General features: G+C 42.2%; 2 protein-coding genes across 2 annotated transcripts in view; one reads left to right on the top strand and one right to left on the bottom strand.

Annotated features, from left to right (window-relative positions):
• Pdzd2 (PDZ domain containing 2) overlaps positions 1-8365 on the top strand; it is a 249321-nt gene extending 240956 nt beyond the window's left edge. The window contains exons 23-24 of the mRNA XM_013018674.1: positions 1626-1760; positions 5627-8365. Coding sequence (XP_012874128.1) covers positions 1626-1760; positions 5627-5793 — 302 coding nt within the window. The 3' untranslated portion in view covers positions 5794-8365. The remainder of the gene's footprint in view (positions 1-1625; positions 1761-5626) is intronic.
• A 6638-nt stretch (positions 8366-15003) lies between these two features.
• Golph3 (golgi phosphoprotein 3 (coat-protein)) overlaps positions 15004-17128 on the bottom strand; it is a 14089-nt gene continuing 11964 nt past the window's right edge. Inside the window, exon 3 of the mRNA XM_013018634.1 lies at positions 15004-16939. Coding sequence (XP_012874088.1) covers positions 16515-16939 — 425 coding nt within the window. The 3' untranslated portion in view covers positions 15004-16514. The remainder of the gene's footprint in view (positions 16940-17128) is intronic.

The following is a 17128-nucleotide window of genomic DNA, read 5'->3' as shown; positions in this document are numbered from 1 at the left end:
GCGCTGGTAGCTCACGCCTATAATCCTCCTCAGGAGGCTGAGTTCTGAGGATCTCGGTTCAAAGCCCAGGCAGAAAAGTCCATGAGACTCTTATCTCCAATAAACCATTAGAAAACCAGAAGTGGCACTGCAGCTCAAGTGGTAGAGTGCTCGCCTTGAGCTGAAGAGCAAACTGACAGTGCCCAAGCCTAGTTCAAGCCCTACCACGGACCAAAAACAAACAGAAGGCTGTCTGTCCTCCGTCATCTGTGATCATAAAGTGGTTCTGTGGTACCTCATATCCCTAAGTACCATGGTAGCTTAGTTTTCACCTATTTCTTTTCTTTAGGGACTCCGGGAGCTCTGAACTTATTCCTTCCCCTACGCGTCAGCACATCTGACTTGCGGCTGACACGGAAGACAGGAACAGGCTTTTTGGTGGTGGTCATGGGGCTTAAACTCTGGGCCTGGGCGCTGTCCCTCAGCTCTTCAGCTCAAGGCTAGCGCTCTACCACTTGAGACACAGCACCACTTCCAGTTTTCTGGTGGTTAATTGGAGGTCAGAGTCTCACGGACTTAATTGCCCAGGCTGGCTTTGAACCAGATCCTCAGATCTCAGCCTTCTGAGTAGCTAGGATTACAGGCGTGAGCCACCAGTGCCCAGCCAGAGGCTTTTTAAAATCCTCCTGCCCAAAGAATTCCCCTGCTCAATTCAACCAGAAACAAAACAGGGATGTCCCTGGGTGCCATGTGGGAGCTGGCGTTAAGAGCGCTGTGCCCGGCATCCTTTAAGCACGTCACCTACTGAACAATCCCGCCACCCTCAGCATTAGGACCACCTGGGCTGGCTTTCTTTAAACCAAGGTAAAGGCCTGGCCTTTATAATCTGAGGCAGGAACGTTGGCTCTGCCCTCAACCTAATGAACAAAGGAAGGGAGCAGTGTTAATTCCTTTATCCTTCCACTGCCTCCTGAGCAACTAAGCGTGCCTTCCCATACCACTCCCCACGCCCTCGGCTTGGCTAGCACTTGGCAAACTTACCATTCCTACCGACTCCAGCCTGGGCTCTCCAAACAAGCACAGCTTGTTCCTTGCCACCATGGTGACGCTTCTCCCCACGAGGGCAGCCAGGCCCTAAGGCTGGGTTTTCCCCTCTCCCAGAAGCACTTGGGGCACAGGGTAAGGAAGGCAGTGCACCAGTTCCAGGAAGCTTCCAGGACAACTGTGAAGTTGGGCACTCTGGTGCCATGGATTTCAGTAACAGATGGTAGCACAGTTGCCATGGCAGCCAGGGTTGGCAGGAAATTGGATTTGATTTCCTGCTGTGACTTTCATCCTCCCTGGGATATGTGTTGCTAGAGGGCTTGACAAGGGCCGCCTGTCTCCTGAGGATTTCCGTCTGGGCCTAGCCACATTCTCCTTACCTCCACGCCCGCAAAGCGCATGGAGTGCAGAGGGTGCCCAGGCAGCTGGAGCACTGCCAGGCGGGCGGCTCCATCCTGGGAGACCAACCGTCATGCTGGCCTCAAAGGCCACAGTAAACACTTCAGGCTGCAAGCAATCTGTGGGGGCTGGAGATACTGCCTCTGGGGGACCTGGGACAGGTGAGCCATGTGCCAGCAGCCTTGTCATTTCCATCTTGAAAGGGAGAAGCGGAGCTGCTCACGACGCTGTGTGTGTGGAGGTGCTGAAGACAGCCGCTGGGCTGGGATTGAGTCTGGACGGAGGAAAATCATCTGTGTCTGGAGATGGGCCGCTGGTCATTAAAAGGGTGTACAGAGGTAAAGTCCCCATAAATTCAGTCAGCTTCCTACTACCTGTCTTCTTTCCACTTGTACCGCCATGAAACATCGATGTTTTCTGTTTGGAAATCAAGCTTTTTAAAATTCTAAAGTGCTTTTAATGCTTCATGACATCGAAGTTTATTCCATGTTAGACCTGCAGTGTTTTGCATTTATCACATAGCCCAAAGCCAGCCCAGACAGAAAAAAGTCTATGGGACTCCATCTCCAAAATAAACAGCAGAAAAAAAGGTTGAAGATGTGGCTTGAGTGGCACAGTGCCAGCTGTGCAAGCAAACTGAAGGCCCCAAGTTCAAGCCCCAGTGCCAAGAAAGAAAAGAAAAATGAAAAAAAAGAAAAAAAAAACCCACCCGCATTGTGGTCAAGCAGTATGATACATCCTAGCTATGGGAGGCAGTCAGGAGGATCACAGGCCAAGGCCAGCCCAAGCAAAGTGTCAGCAACCCTATCTGAAAAATAACGAGTTAAAAAGAGAGTGTGTGTGTTACAGGGCTTGGCTCGGGTGGTAGAGTACCTTGCTAGCAAGCATAGGGAACTGAAGTAAAAGCCACACACTGTCTAGGATGGAGGCATTTAGCAGGTACCAAGCTAAAATAATGCTGCCAGGTTTGCCACTCAGGAACACAATACCAGCCAATCGCTCACAGACCTAAAATACTAGACAGTAAGTAAATGGTAAGATATCACTGAGATGGGGAAATACTTCTTTTTACCATCTTGGGCAATTTTCAAATTCTCTTCAAATTCCTAAGCTGTATTAATGAAACAATTTTAATTAATGATACAATATTAACACATAATTATACTTACAAATAGATCAGAAATCCATATAAAGTTACAGAAATAAACGGTCTGGGGTTGGATGCTTGGCTCAGTTGGTAGAGTACTAGTCATTAAGAGTCAGGTAGCAGGGCTGGGAAGGTAGCTCAGTGGTAGAGTGCTTGCCTTGTGTGCATGAGGCCCTGGGTTCAATTCCTCAGTACCACATAAGTGGAAAAAGCTGGAAGTGGTACTGTGGCTCAAGTGGTAGAGCACTTGCCTTGAGCTGAAGAGCACCCAGGCCCAAAGTGCTGGGACAGCACCCAGGCCCAAAGTTCAGGCACCACAAATGACAAAAAAAAAAAAAAAAGGAAAGGAAAAAAAGAGTCAGGTAGCAATTTTGTATACTTTTGAGTCTAGTCTCATCAAGAACATTTAAAAAAAAAAATTTAAAGCCAGCTGCTGGTAGCTCATGCCTGTTATCCTAGCTACTCAGGAGGCTGAGACCTGAGGATCATGGTTCAAAGCCAGTCTGGGCCGTAAAATCTGTAAAACGCCAATAACCACCAGAAAACCAGAAGTGGTGTTGTGGCTCAAGTGGTAGAGCGCTCACCTTAAGCTGAAGAGCTGAGGGACAGCGCCCAAGTCCAGAGTTCAAGCCCCATGACCAACAAAAAAGAAGTCAGTTCTTAGCCAGGTGCCAGTGGCCCACACCTGTTAATCCTAGCTACTCAGTAGGCTGAGATCTGAGAATTTCAGTTCAAGGCCAGACCAGGGAAGGAAGGTCTGTGACACTATTTCCAATAAACTCAAAAAAAAAAAAAAAAAAAACAGAAATGGAACTGTGGCTCGTGTGGTAGAGCATTACAAGGGTAGAAAGCGCTCAGGGACAGTGCCCAGGCATGTGCACATGCATATACACACACACACAGGTTTTCTTTTTGTGCTAGTCCAGGGGCTTGAACTTTGGGCTTGGGGGCCATCCCTGAGTTTCTTTTGCCCAAAACAAGTGCTCTATCATATAAGCCACAGTACCACTTCCCAGCTTTTTTTAGTAGTTTATGGGAGAACTATGATCTTCAGATCTCAGCCTCCTGAGTAGCTAGGATCACAGGCATGAGCCATCTGAACCACCAGCACCTGGCCAATGATTTTGTTTTTAAAAACAATCAGCTTCTCAGGAGACTGAGACCTAGAGGATCATGAAGCAAGCCTGGGCAGAAAGTCTGCAAGAGTCCATTTCCAATTAACCAACAAAAAGTTAGGCCGGAGGCCTGAGTGGCAGAGTGCCAGCCAAACAAGCCTAGCAAGCATGAGGCCCTGAGTTCAAGTCCAGTATGGGCAAGAGAAAAAAAGTATTTTTGTAATTACACAGAAATTCCAAAGACAGTACACTCCTGGCAAATAGAACATGAGAAAATTTCTCTTTAATATAGTGCCGCTGTGCTGTTTAAAAAGAAAAATCCAGTTCTTGGACTTCTACCATCTTCTTAGAAACTTCTATACTCTGAGCCACGTGAGGGAAGAAGCAATGCACAAATTGGAAGTACAGAAGCAGGAAAGACAAGGCAGAAATCCAAGGCTACTCCTAGTTCTGTGCCAAAACTAGGAGTGCTGAAGTCAGGGGTTCTGGCCTAAGTTGCTGGACTTAGTAGAACTACTCTTAAATTCTGTCACCGGGCTGGGAAGGTGGCTCAGTGGTAGAGTGCTTGCCTTGCATGCTTGAGGCCCTGGGTTCAATTCCTCAGTACCACATAAGCAGAAAAAATTTTAGAAAAGCTGGAAGTGGCGCAGTGGCTCAAGTGGTAGAGCGCTAGCCTTGAGCTGAAGAGCTGAGGGTCAGCGCCCAGGCCCAGGCCCAGAGTTCAGGCCCCACGACCGGACCCAAAAAAAAAAATTCTGTCACCAAGACTACCTTTAAGAGTCCCACCTAGCTCCTCCCAAACCATCCCTGCTGGTCCTCTGCCCTGAACCTGTCCCATTCAATTCCAGTTCAGTTCTCAGTTGTAGCCAGCCATAACATGTGAACAATGAATCATGTCTTTTGTTCTTTTTTTTTTTTAACTTAGGAGACAGATCTGAGAGATGATGGTTAAAGCCAGCTTGGGCAGAAAAGTCTGTGAGATTTTTTTTTTTAATTTTTTTTTTTTGTGAACATACTGTACAGAGGGGTCTTTTGCTGTTTTTGCTGTCTTAACTGAAGAATTTTAAAACATTTTTACAATCAAAAGTGGAAATGAAGCCCCAGTAAGAAGTAAAGCATGCAGTGGAGGCCAGGAGTGCCATGCGCACGCAGAAGGGGCTGCAGCCTCCTGACGTTGTGACACCTGCAAGTAGACATTACATGACGGAAGGGCGTGGAACTTGCTCTGCCGGGAAGGTGGAGTGGAAATAGCTGTTTAAAGCTCTGAGTGGCAACCAAAACAAGCCACGACCACCAGCCCTAAGCCTGTACATTGTATTTCGGGGGCAGGAGCACCCCTGCCTTCGATCTTCTTGAAGGGGAGTGAATCAAATGCATTTAGAAAGATGTCCAATGACATCATTTTCTTACCTTGTAACTCCAACTCACTAATGCCTACAGGTGTCTCTTCATTTTCCTGTGTCTTTTACTATAAACAGAAAACAATACAGCAGTATAGCCTGAGCCTCCTAATATGAAACTTGAAACTTTTAGGGTTTTGAGGCACTTTGGTTTGAATTTCAGAGCTTTTTGTTGTTTTCAATCTCTGGCTTAATCCTTGGACCAGAAATACTGGCTTTTAGGGCAAGGAAGGGGTGCTTACTAGGATTTGAACTCAGTCTCAAGCTTGTTAGGCAAGCACTCTACCCCTGAAGTCACATCTTCAACCTAATGTTATTCTTTTAGTCTGTAAATTAACTCTTTGTTCATATATTGCAAGTATCTTCCCCTGGGTGGTTGGTATTTGTTGTGTAACTACAGGGACACAGTGGAGTATTTCTGTGTAGCCCAACTTGTTTTAATACGTCTGTTTATGCAATCTGTACTTCTCATTTAGATTTCCAGTTTTCTTGGATTTATTCTGTGTAGGAGCCATCCCCTTATTTTGTATTTGATCTCACAGGTGGTGCAGCTGAGAGAGCGGGAACAATTGAAGCTGGAGATGAAATCCTTGCTATTAACGGGAAACCCCTCGTTGGGCTCATGCACTTCGATGCCTGGAATATCATGAAGTCTGTTCCAGAAGGACCTGTGCAATTAGTAATTAGGAAGCACAGGAACTCTTCGTGAATTTCAATGAGCATCTCCTTTCCTCAGTTCTTGTCTTCTAGCAAATCAGAATGACTTCCAAGTGATAGGTTCTTGAAACAACAGACACTGGTAAAGAGGACTGTAACAATCTTCACTTGTACGTACACCTGAAGCCTAACCTATTGTGTCCTGGCAGCAATGAGGCTGAACTCTGAGGACCTCCACCTGGACATCTCAGCTGGTGGTCAGTTTGCTCCAGTGCCAGCCCCTTATATTTGCAGCAGGGACACAAGAGGTGACTTTGCACTTCTTCATCTGAAACACCTAGCTACACACCTTCATATCCCTCTTGGCACCTCTCCCAATATACAGTACTTGGTGAGTAGGAACTGGAGGGGTGACAGAATGTCACAGTTGAAAGACTTATCTAGTTTTATATAATTTTGTAACTAAACGACACAGTGCTTTTAGGCATATTCAATGGAAGAAGAGAGCTGTAGGTCTATATATGTTACCCTGAAAAGAAAATAAGACTTTAAGATAAAATTAATTATGTCCTAATTATTAGGCTGAGCTCAGGAATTATCCCAAAAATAAAAAAGCAAAATTCAGAAAGTATTTTTTAACGAGTATAATGTATAGATGCAGAGTTCAACTCAATCTAAGAAATATTGATCATTTTCTATTTCTATCAGTTTAAGTCATGAGGATGTTTTACAGAATAACCGTTCAATCAACTGTATTAAATAGCTGTGGGCTTTGCTGCTTAGCAGGAGTAGAAGTTCCTTATCTGAAAGCACCTTGCATCTAGTTTTCAAACTTGTCTTAAGTAAATGATTCAATTCCAGACTGATCAACAAAGAGCAAGCAAAATTAGCAAATCACTGGGTTTCCCATGTCTACATGTCATGCACTCCAGCCACTAACTTAAGTTTTTAGAAATTAAGTACCTTAGTGTACTTGGATTTATAAACATAGTCCAGATTGAGGCACTTAAAGGAATCCTCCCAGAGATTTTTGTTGGTTGGGTTGGTTTCCTCCTATTTCCCAACACACGATGAAATGTAGCATTTCTAAGCAATGGGTCTTCATTTGATCCTGTTAAATGGCAGCGCCCTACAGTGATTGAAGTTCTTGCTGTTTTCTTGCTTTGTAAACTCTTCTAAACGTTTTGCCAAAAAGCATCAGCCTGTAAGACAATTGCTGCCGCATGCTGCTTGTGTTAAGTCCCCAGCTGCCATGCGCTGCTGCAAAGCATTCCCATTCGACATGTCATCCCTTGTCACAAAGTTGGCTTTTCTGCCCTCGTACTGTATTTTCTTTTCTCAAATTCCAAAGCCCCTTATCAGCTTCTTTTACCAAAATGTCACCAGGAGGAAAATGGAAAAACAGGGTGAGAAACTGTCAAGGTGGATGAGTGGGTTGTACTGAACCCACATCCTCAGGCAGCGCAGTCCAGCCCGTCAAGTCCTGGGAATACGGACGGAGACTGCACTTGTCATACTTGCGTGCATGACAATATTTTATGTTGGCAACTTCTTTAAACAACCTACTACTGAGCTCATGTAGGTGCCCATGCTGTTGCCTTTGTCATTTTTCTGAGCAATCCCGCCAGCCATCAGGAGTGAGCTCCCTCAGATGGGAATCATTATCTGGCTCATTCTCAAGAGATTATACAAAGGAAAACATAGGACAGGGGTTAGCTAGAAAAATCTGCTTTAGCTTCTACTTTTCATTGCAGTTAGAATAGTATAAGAAGTCAGTGCAAGGTGCATGCTAGATTTTCTTTTTTAAGTCTCTGGGGACAGTGTTATGGTTTCTGCTTTCTTGCCTATATGATAAGAGACTACTTGGAATCAACACTGAAAACTTTTTTTTTTTTTTGCCTCCACTCTTCAAGCTGTGCCTGTTAAGAAACACACAGTCCTATGTAGGGAGAGAGCAATGTGGAGCAATGAAAGGGTTCCTTCTGATAGTCTTTAATCTTCATCTCAAGAACTCAAGGGTGGACCTCTGGCTTACCGCACTGTCTTAAAGTCATCAGCCATTTCTACTAGATCTTGCCAGAAGGATTCTATAATCAACAGTAGGAAGTTAAAGGAAGAAGCAAAAGCTAAACTGTCTGACACTGAGATAGAAAGCTATTTATTTGTCTTCAGCGTTCAAAGCATGACTAGTATTTCTAATTAGTCTAATAAATGCCCACACTTCTTGACTTGAACACTAATGGTATTGTCCTACTAAAATTTTCTTTGTTTTGTTTTTTAAAACTAGTCAGTCATTCACCGTTAAGCTATGAGAGTAAATATGTGTTATAACATGTACATCGTAGTTGCAAGAAAAAACCGTGAAGGCTGAAGTAGATTGGGTTCCCTTTTCATCCTCACACACATCTCATTGCATTGTATGGTTGACTTAATTGGCACATCTGTTGTACAATATTATACATTATCCTTTATTTATGTAAAATAAATGCCTTATATATTAAAGAGTAAGTGCAATAATGAAATAGTCTGTACATTTTTAAGAGGTTGTTGCCAAGTTATGTAAATCCACATCTCTGTAAACAATTTTTTAAGTAATTTTAAAAATAAACACTCCTTACTACTTGGCTTTTTTCACTGTTCTGTATTTATGGAGTAGTATCAAGGCACACACAAAAAAATATGTCCTGTTACCTAATGATTTATAAGGGAGAGGTACAAAGGCAAGAGAACTCAGGATAGCTGTTCTCTTCTACGGCTACGATGTCTCACAGAGACTTTGGTCCCCGTAGTCTATCTTTCCAATATCCAGCCTCTATACACTGATTCCTTAAACAAATCCCACAATTGCCGGGGGCAGGTGGCTCATGCCTATAATCCTAGCCATTCAGGAGGCTGAGAGCTCAGGATTGTGGTACAAAACCATCCCAGACAGAAAAGTCCATTAGATTCATCTCAATTAACCACCAGAAAACTTTGAGCTGTGGCTCAAAGTGGTAGAGTACTTGAGCAAAAAGGCTCAGAGACAGCTTACAGGCCCTGAGTTCAAGCCCCATGACCAAAAAAAAAAAAGGTCGACAATCTCACAGGAAAACATTAAAAAATGCATGGTTTCCAGCTTCACCAGGACCCTCTATGCTCCTCAGCACTGTTTCCTTGTTAATCATTTCTCATTTTTCGTAATAACTACTCTAAGTTTTTCTCAGATATCTACTCTCCTTCCCAGCTCCTAATTAGCACCACAGGTTGCCAACCAGACCTTAAAATATGAGCCTGAAAAAACAAAAATACAGGGGGCTGGAGGCGTACTCAGGTGGTAAGAGTGCCAGCCAATGAGCAAAAGTGTAAAAGTGTCGGTACTGAGTTAAGAGTCCTGGGGGGGGGGGAGTGACAGACAAGATAATTTATGTTAAATCTTATTAAAAGTTAATTAGCTTCTTCCTATAATGTATACACAGATCAAAACATCACATAATACTCCAAAATATATACAAAAATCATGTATCAATTATAGATAAGGCAAACAAGCAAACAAACAGCTTGTTCCTATAAGTTTGTTGGAGGATGCCAGAACTCTAAAAATTGACAAGTAAACTTAAGATATCCTCCTGTCTTGTCTTTTTTTTTTTTTTTTTTTTGGTCGGCCGTGGGGCTTGAACTCTGGGCCTGGGCTCTGTCCCTCAGCTCTTCAGCTCAAGGCGAGCGCTCTACCACTTGAGCTACAGCGCCACTTCCGGTTTTCTGGTGGTTTATTGGAGATATGAGTCTCATGGACTTTCCTGCCCAGGCTGGCTTTGAACCGAGATCCTCAGATCTCAGCCTCCTGAGGTAGCTAGGATTACAGGCGTGAGCCACCAGCGCCCAGCTTTCCTCCTACCTTTTTTGTATGAACTATACTCCCAGGCAATGTAGATATAATAGAATTTCTTTTTATAAACTATTCTAATAAAAAAGAAATGATAAGAAACTCACACTTGGGGCTGGGAAGGTGGCTCAGTGGTAGAGCGCTTGCCTTCCATGACTGAGTCCCTGGGTTTGATTCCTCAGCACTACATAAGCAAAAAGAAAAAAGCCGGAAGTGGCGCTGTGGCTCAAGTGGTTGAGTGCTAGCCTTGAGCTGAAGAGCTGAGGGACAGCGCCCAGGCCCAGAGTTCAGACCCCGCCAGGACCCAAAAAAAAAAAAAAAACACTCTGCAACCTCAAAAAATCATAGCATTTGAGATTTCAATAGCAAGGCAACTAACATCACAAAAGGAGAGAGAGGCAGTCTATGCTTCCTAATGGAAGCACACACTACCTCTTAGTAGTACGGCCTGCGCACAGAAACCTGGTTCTAAGCTTCTAGAGCAACTACCAATACTTGGGAAATAAACATCAAAAAAAAGCAAGTGTAATTACAGCATACAAATTAAATTTTGGAAAACTCCAAGGACTGAGGTCCAATTGCATCAACTTTACATACCTTGAGTATTTCCCAAGGGAAAAATAATATAAAGATTTGGGGGAAAACCTAGATTAAAAGAAATTGAAAAGATTAACCAGGCACTGGTCTGGTGGCTCACCCCTGAAATCCTTAGAAGGATTTCAGCCTCCTTACTTAGGAGGCTAAGATCTGAGGATCACGGTTCAAAGCCAGACTTTAATCTTCAAGAAACCACCAGAAAACCAGAAGTGGCACTGTGGCTCAAGTGGTAGAGTGCTAGCCTTGAGCTGAAGAGCTGAGGGACAGCGCCCAGGCCCAGAGTTCAAGCCTCATGACCAACAAAAAAAAAAAAGAAGAAGAAGAAATTTAAAAGATCTATCAACTTGCTAAGCATCTGGCTCATGCCTATAATCCCAGCTGTTCAAGAAGTGGAGACAGGAAGATTACACACAAGGCCAACCTAAGAAAAAGATAGCAAGACCCTGTCTCAAAAACAAGCTGGGCGTGGTGGTGCACTGGGTAATCAGGACCCCAGAGTTCAAAGCCAGACAGCCAGGGCAGAAGTTGTCAAGAGACTTTATCTGAAAAAAACAAGTTAAAAACACAGAAATTGAAATCTGTGGCACAAGTAGTAGAGTACTTGACTAACAAGCACAAGGCAAAAGAAAACTGTTAATGATAGGTCAGGACAAGTATTTTAGAGGTTAGGAAGACTATAACTGGGAGGAAGATTCAAATAGTTTCTGGATGCCAGTCAAGGTTCTAACTCGATCACATGTGTAATGGCTGTAGGCATATTTGTCTTAAAATAACTCATTAAGTTATCATTTCCCACCACCCCTAGTACTGAGACTTCGACCTCAAGCTTGTTCACCTTGCTTGCTCATGAATGGTCTCTACCACTTGAGTCATGCTTCCAAGTCTGGCTTTTTGCTTCGTAGTTAGAGATACAGAGTCTATGGTCTTTTCAGTAATGCTCCAGGTCGTTGCCTAAGTAGCTGTTAGTCAAGAGCAGTCAACACATGACTCTAATCTACACTATGGTTTTTCACTTGTACTTCAATCATAGTTGTATACAGATATGTTCATAACCTATACATTCCATTTTTCCATTTTCCCCAACTTTATAGATATTTCAACTCTAACCACGAGGCCCATCTCTTTAGTAGGACAATTAAGATCTCTACCAATTCCATATTTAAGCACCATGTTACACTTCTGATTACGAAAGAAAGCATAAGAAAAACTTACCACATGCCACCTCCAAAGACACAAACACAGGGCCAAGTCCTGCTGAAACATATAAAAACCAATGCCATTAACAAAAAATGGATAAAGAACATAAAGAACAGTAACAAATTATCAATAAATATACTAAACATAATCAAGCTCTTCACAGTTAAAACTTCATAATTATCCCTTATTGAAGATACTCTCTTCAATACTGCCTAGGGATAGAGGCCAACATTCATGTTGCTGATGAGAGAATAAGTCAATATGAATTTTAGAAATCAATTTGACTTTGTCTTTTATATATGCAAAGTATGTTTTTTAGGCAACTATGTTTCTATTCTTCCTATAGAGGGAGAGGGGGAGGGGGAGGGAAAGAGAGGGAGAGAGAGAAAGAGAGAGGGAGAGGGAGAGAGAGAAACCCGAGCACAAGTGGCTCACACCTATAATTCTAACTACTCAGGAAGCTGAGATCTTAAGATGGCAGTACAAAGCCAGGCTGGGCAGGAATGGCTGTGAAACTCTTCTATCCAATTAAGTATCCAAAAAGCCAGAAGGGGAGCAGTAGCTTAAGTGGTGCAACACCAGCCTTGAGCAAAAAGCTTAGGGATAATGCCCAGGCCCTGAGTTCAAGCCCTAGGGCCACCCCCCCCCTTATAGACAACATGTATAAAAACATGTTTTACTGTTTGTCATAGTCCAAATGTTCATTTTGGGAAATCTTAAGCTATACAATGAAGCCATTTAAAAGAATAAAACTGAGCCAGGCACTAGTGGCTCACCCCTGTAATCCTAGTTACTCAGGAGGTTGAAATCTGAGGATCACAGTTCAAAGCCATCTGGATAGGAAAGTTCAAGATTCTTATCTCTAACTAACCACTGGAAAGCCAGAAGTGGACCTGTGGCTCAAGTGGTACAGCACTAGCTTTCAGCAAAAGAGCTCAGGGGCAGTGCCTAGGCTCTAAATTCAAGTCCCACAGCTGACCAAAAATTGAATATAGATAAATAAACAAATCTCTCTACAACTTAACTGCAAAACACAAATGTCATGTCAGTGATATTAGAAACAGTCACATTATGTCAACATTCTATTAGGAGTAAATACATATAGGATTCTAACAATGGCTAAGAAGGTGTGCACAATGAAAATAAGTTACCACTCATACCCCTTTGAAAAGATAGTACACATGGTTAGTACCCATATTTTGTGGTACTACTAGTGAATAGATGGCAGCTATACAGAACTTACCCAAGGCAGGAGCATAATTCTGGGACTCGATGGGCCAAGTTTGTTGACTATCTTGATATGGATGAAACGCAGCATATTAATTGACAATATAGATTAATACAAAATGGAGAGGCCATCGAGGCAGAACCTGAATGAACTTCATAAAGATCTAACATATGCCAGAAGGCTGAGATCTATCTGGCCAGAAAGTCCATGAGATTCCTATCTCCAATTAACTACCAGAAAACCAAAGTGGTAGAGCACTAGCCTTGAGCAAAAAAGCTCTGGGATTGCTCCCAGGCACTGAATTCAATCCCCATAAACAACCAAAAAAAAAAAACAAATCTTACACAAAAGGGCAGTGTCCATGCTGTTGGAATAAGAGTAGCCGTGCTTGGCAGTTAATGGACTTGTGTCACTATCAGGAGAGGTGTCACCACTGACCCTGTATTGTCACTTAAAAGGTCAGGACACTAGCCCTTCTTCTTTTGAGTAGTGACCAACTCCAAGGGTTTACTATCTTATATAGATTATTTGTACCCATCTTTCTACAATAATGAAATGAGTTACAGAAGCCGAGTACCAGTGGCTCAAGCCTGTAATCCTACTTAGGAGGCTGAAATCTGAGGATCACAGTTCAAAGCCAGCCCAGGTATGAATGTCCATGAGACTCTTACCTATAATTAATCACCAGAAAACTGGAAGTGGCGCTGTAGCTCAAGTGGTAGAGCGCTAGTCTTGAGCTGAAGAGTGCAGGGACAGTGCCCAGGCCCAAGTTCAAGCCCCAGGACCAACAAAAAAAAAAAAAAAAAAGAGAGAGAGAGATACAGAGAATAGTCAGAAGTCACTAGTCAATCTGGCCTCTGTAGGCCAGTGGTGTTTTCTGATATGAGTGGTTCTTTCCTCTAAAACACATATATTAGTCAAGTTTTCATATTCCAAATTATTTATTCAGGGGCTGGGAAGGTGGCTCAGTGGTAGAGTGCTTGCCTTGCAGGCATGAGGCCCTGGGTTCGATTCCTCAACACCACATAAGCAGAAAAAGCCAGTAGTGGAGCTGTGGCTCAAGTGGTGAGCGCTAGCCTTGAGCTGAAGAGCTGAGGGACAGCCCCCAGGCCCAGAGTTCAGGCCCCACAACTGACCAAAAAAAAAAAAAAATTAATTTATTCAAGTTATCCTGATAGCTTTACTTGCACCACCAAAGAGTTTTTACATTCTTGCTCTTCTGGTTCTACTTTTCCTGGACAAAAGAAGCCTCTTCCTAGTGCCCATTTAAAAAAACTCTGTAGCTGGAGAGCATCTAAGTAGCTTGAGCAGCTACTAAATAATGTGAGACTGAACAATCACCCTAGGCTTTTTCTTCATTAAATGAAGATTACTAACTAGAGTTCAAAATGAGATATATATTTAAATTTAAAAAAAAAAATTCACCAGGCCCAAAGTATACACTTAGATTTAGTAAGCTCGAGTATTGCACTAGATCAGGTTGCTTTCAGGAATACTGGTAAATTCAATATATTAAGCTGCCAAAAAGAAATTCTCTGCACAGATTAACTCACCCCTCATACAAATCCACTGCCTGATTGCTGGGTTTGATGGCTTTTAACCAAAATGCCATTAAGCAGTGGAATTACTGCTTATTTCCATGGACACAATCACTCCTGCTTTAAAGAGAATAATAAACAGCCTTTGTGTGAAAATGAGTCCTAAATAACTACCACCCCTCCAAAATATACTATTATTCCTCCCCTCAAAATGGAGAAGTATGTCCTGAATCAGGACCACAGGCAAGCAGTGCCAGTGTGTACTGTGTTATATGAAACACACGTGAAGAAGTATGGGCCAGGCTCTTGTCCCTCAACCCTTGCTCAAAAATACTGATCTGGCTGTCAAAGTGAATAACTTAGAAACATCCATTACTTGGCTTCTTAAACCTTTTCCGAAGAAAAACAAACCATTTCCACCTGCAAAGAAATTTTATTATACCAGTACCTGTTTCCAGTATTCATCTCATGTGAAGAAATTTTACATTAATAGTTTCTATACTACATTACCAGAGAGAAAAAGGAGGTTGTTCTAATGGACAGAAAAATCTCTTTCCCCATGCACTACCTACAGAGGCTAGTCCATGGCCAGCTGCCTGTTTCTGTAAAGTTTTATTGCAACATAGCCTCACTCTTTATCGTTATTGTCAATGATAGCTTTAATTCAGTAGAGGGAGTAGAGCAGTTGCCAACACCATATGTGGTTCACAAAACCTAAAATACTATTCTGATTCTAAGAAAAAGTTTGCTGAGCCTTGCACTGAAATATTATAATGTTAGACAAAGTAAAATTTCATCTGAAAGTAACTGACAACACAAAAATACGAATGACAGGCTGGCTGTGATTCAGGCACTTTCAAGATCATAGTTTATTTATTACTTCAGATAAAAAGATAGTATACATATTAGAGAATCCCTTAAATTCAATTCTAGAGTTATACACCATCTAGTTCTTTTGCAGTGAATGTTAACCAAAAATTTCTAAACACCTGAAAGCCCCACTATTAACATGAACTATGGTAATAAAAAAATTTGACTTTTAATTTGTTCAATGTATAGTATTTACATTACGAAACCAATGGTGGTACAATAGCAGTGATAAAGAAATCATAAAAATAAACTTTAAAAAGCAAAGGTTTATAGCCTTACAATGTGCTAATTATAACTGCATATAAAAAATTAAAACGGCAGAGCTTTCTATTACAAAATTCTTAATCGTCTGAGTTTGTAGTCATTACTTGCTACCAATTTACATGCAACATCTGCTAGGACTGACATTTGATTTTTTTTCCTCCAAGAAAGCATGAGTAGACAAATGATATTTCAGAGCAGACATTAATTTACTTCTGGGCAGAAAAAGAAAAAATTGTACTCAAGATTAGTACTGGTCACAGGCCTCTTCCCTACAGAAATGAAAAGAACAGTTAAGACCAAAAAATTTTTTTAAAAATTAAAAATCCAAAAAAGAGATGCATAGGCAAAAAGTACCATGAATGGCACAGCTCAAAAACTCCTAGAACCGGTCAGGCAGACACCTTTTTCTCTCTCCTTCAATGAGAGGACTATTCTTGCCATCAAGTAATAATGACCAAAGTGAGGGGCACCAGGTGTAAAACTAATTAAATCTTGCAAAACACTAAGATGGGGACTGGGTGGCCAGAAGGGGCAATTTATATATAATTCAAACTATATACAGTGTAAGTGGAATGCAGCCCATCCCAAACTGGCTCTGTGAAACAATTGGACCTTTATGATTTAATAGTTAAAATTATAACAGGTGTAATAATACAAGAGATTTACATGGGAAGCAAAATCCAAGGGGCATTTTATATTAAGTATCTACTGTGCTGTTTCAATTTAAAAATAATTTTGCTAAGTATACATCTCAACTGAGGTCTATGTATAAAAAATGTCCTAATAGATACAGATATTTACCTTTGGTGAGTTGAAGGCCTTGTTGTGACTTCTGTCTGAACTGCAGGCAGAATGCCAGAGAGATGCTCATGCACATGTGGGAAAACTCACGCTGAGGTAATCCAAAAGCTGTGCATGCGAGGTGACTGGAGGTACTTTGAAAGTCAAAGTATCCAGAAACCCGGAACAGGTAACAGTGAGAATGGCAACAGGGAATGGGATGCCAATATGGCAGTACATTTGTTAAAAACAGAAAGAGGAAGGCCTCTCGTACCAGCAGAATCCTCCATACATACAAAAAGGAAATAGCCACCCACTATCTCTTAAAACAAAAGCCAATTATAGTGTGGGAAAAGTACAAACTGCAGAAAACCAGAAGTCAATAGAAGAAAAACTACTGGTTTACATGAGAAAGGAAACACTTCATTCTAACAGAGTTACTTGGTGAAGGCTGCCACCACTGCCCACAGAACCTCATTGGTGTTGGCCTTCAGACATTCCACTTCTGGGTCTAAGTCGAGAAGCTGCCGTACTCTCTTGGTGGCTAAATCATACTGCTCGTCCAGAAGAGGAGCAAAAGCATTCTCCAGAACATCTGAGGCATGGGCTAGGTAAATGAGGGCCAGCAAGCGCTTGTCCATGCGGTGAGGGTCATTCACCCACTTGTCAAGAACAGCTTCTTGTACCTTCTTGATGAGACGCTGCTTAATATTGTTATTGGTGAGAGGATGTGTCGTCATGTCAAATAGTAGGAAGTTCTGTTTCTCTGTTGTCAGTACACCCTTTTCTACCAGGTTTTTAGCTAATCGTTCCCGTACATTTCTTAACTGATAATGCAGTTTTAATGGATTCCACGTCTCACCTAAATGAAAGATTTCAAAGTTAGAAATGATGAGTATTACTTCCTAATTTACCAAAGTTTTGTTCTGGGAAGGTGGCTCAGTGGTAGAGGCTTGCCTTGCATGCATGAGGCCCTGGGTTCAATTCCTCAGCACCACACAAGCAGAAAAAGCTGGAAGTGGCACTATGATTCAAGTGGTAGAGCACTAGC

The sequence above is a fragment of the Dipodomys ordii genome, unplaced genomic scaffold (genome assembly GCF_000151885.1).
Source record: "Dipodomys ordii isolate 6190 unplaced genomic scaffold, Dord_2.0 Scaffold41, whole genome shotgun sequence".
NCBI classification, from domain to species: Eukaryota; Metazoa; Chordata; class Mammalia; order Rodentia; family Heteromyidae; genus Dipodomys; species Dipodomys ordii.
The sequence above is the reverse complement of the archived record's forward strand: the minus strand, read 5'-3'. Positions and strand labels throughout refer to the sequence as shown.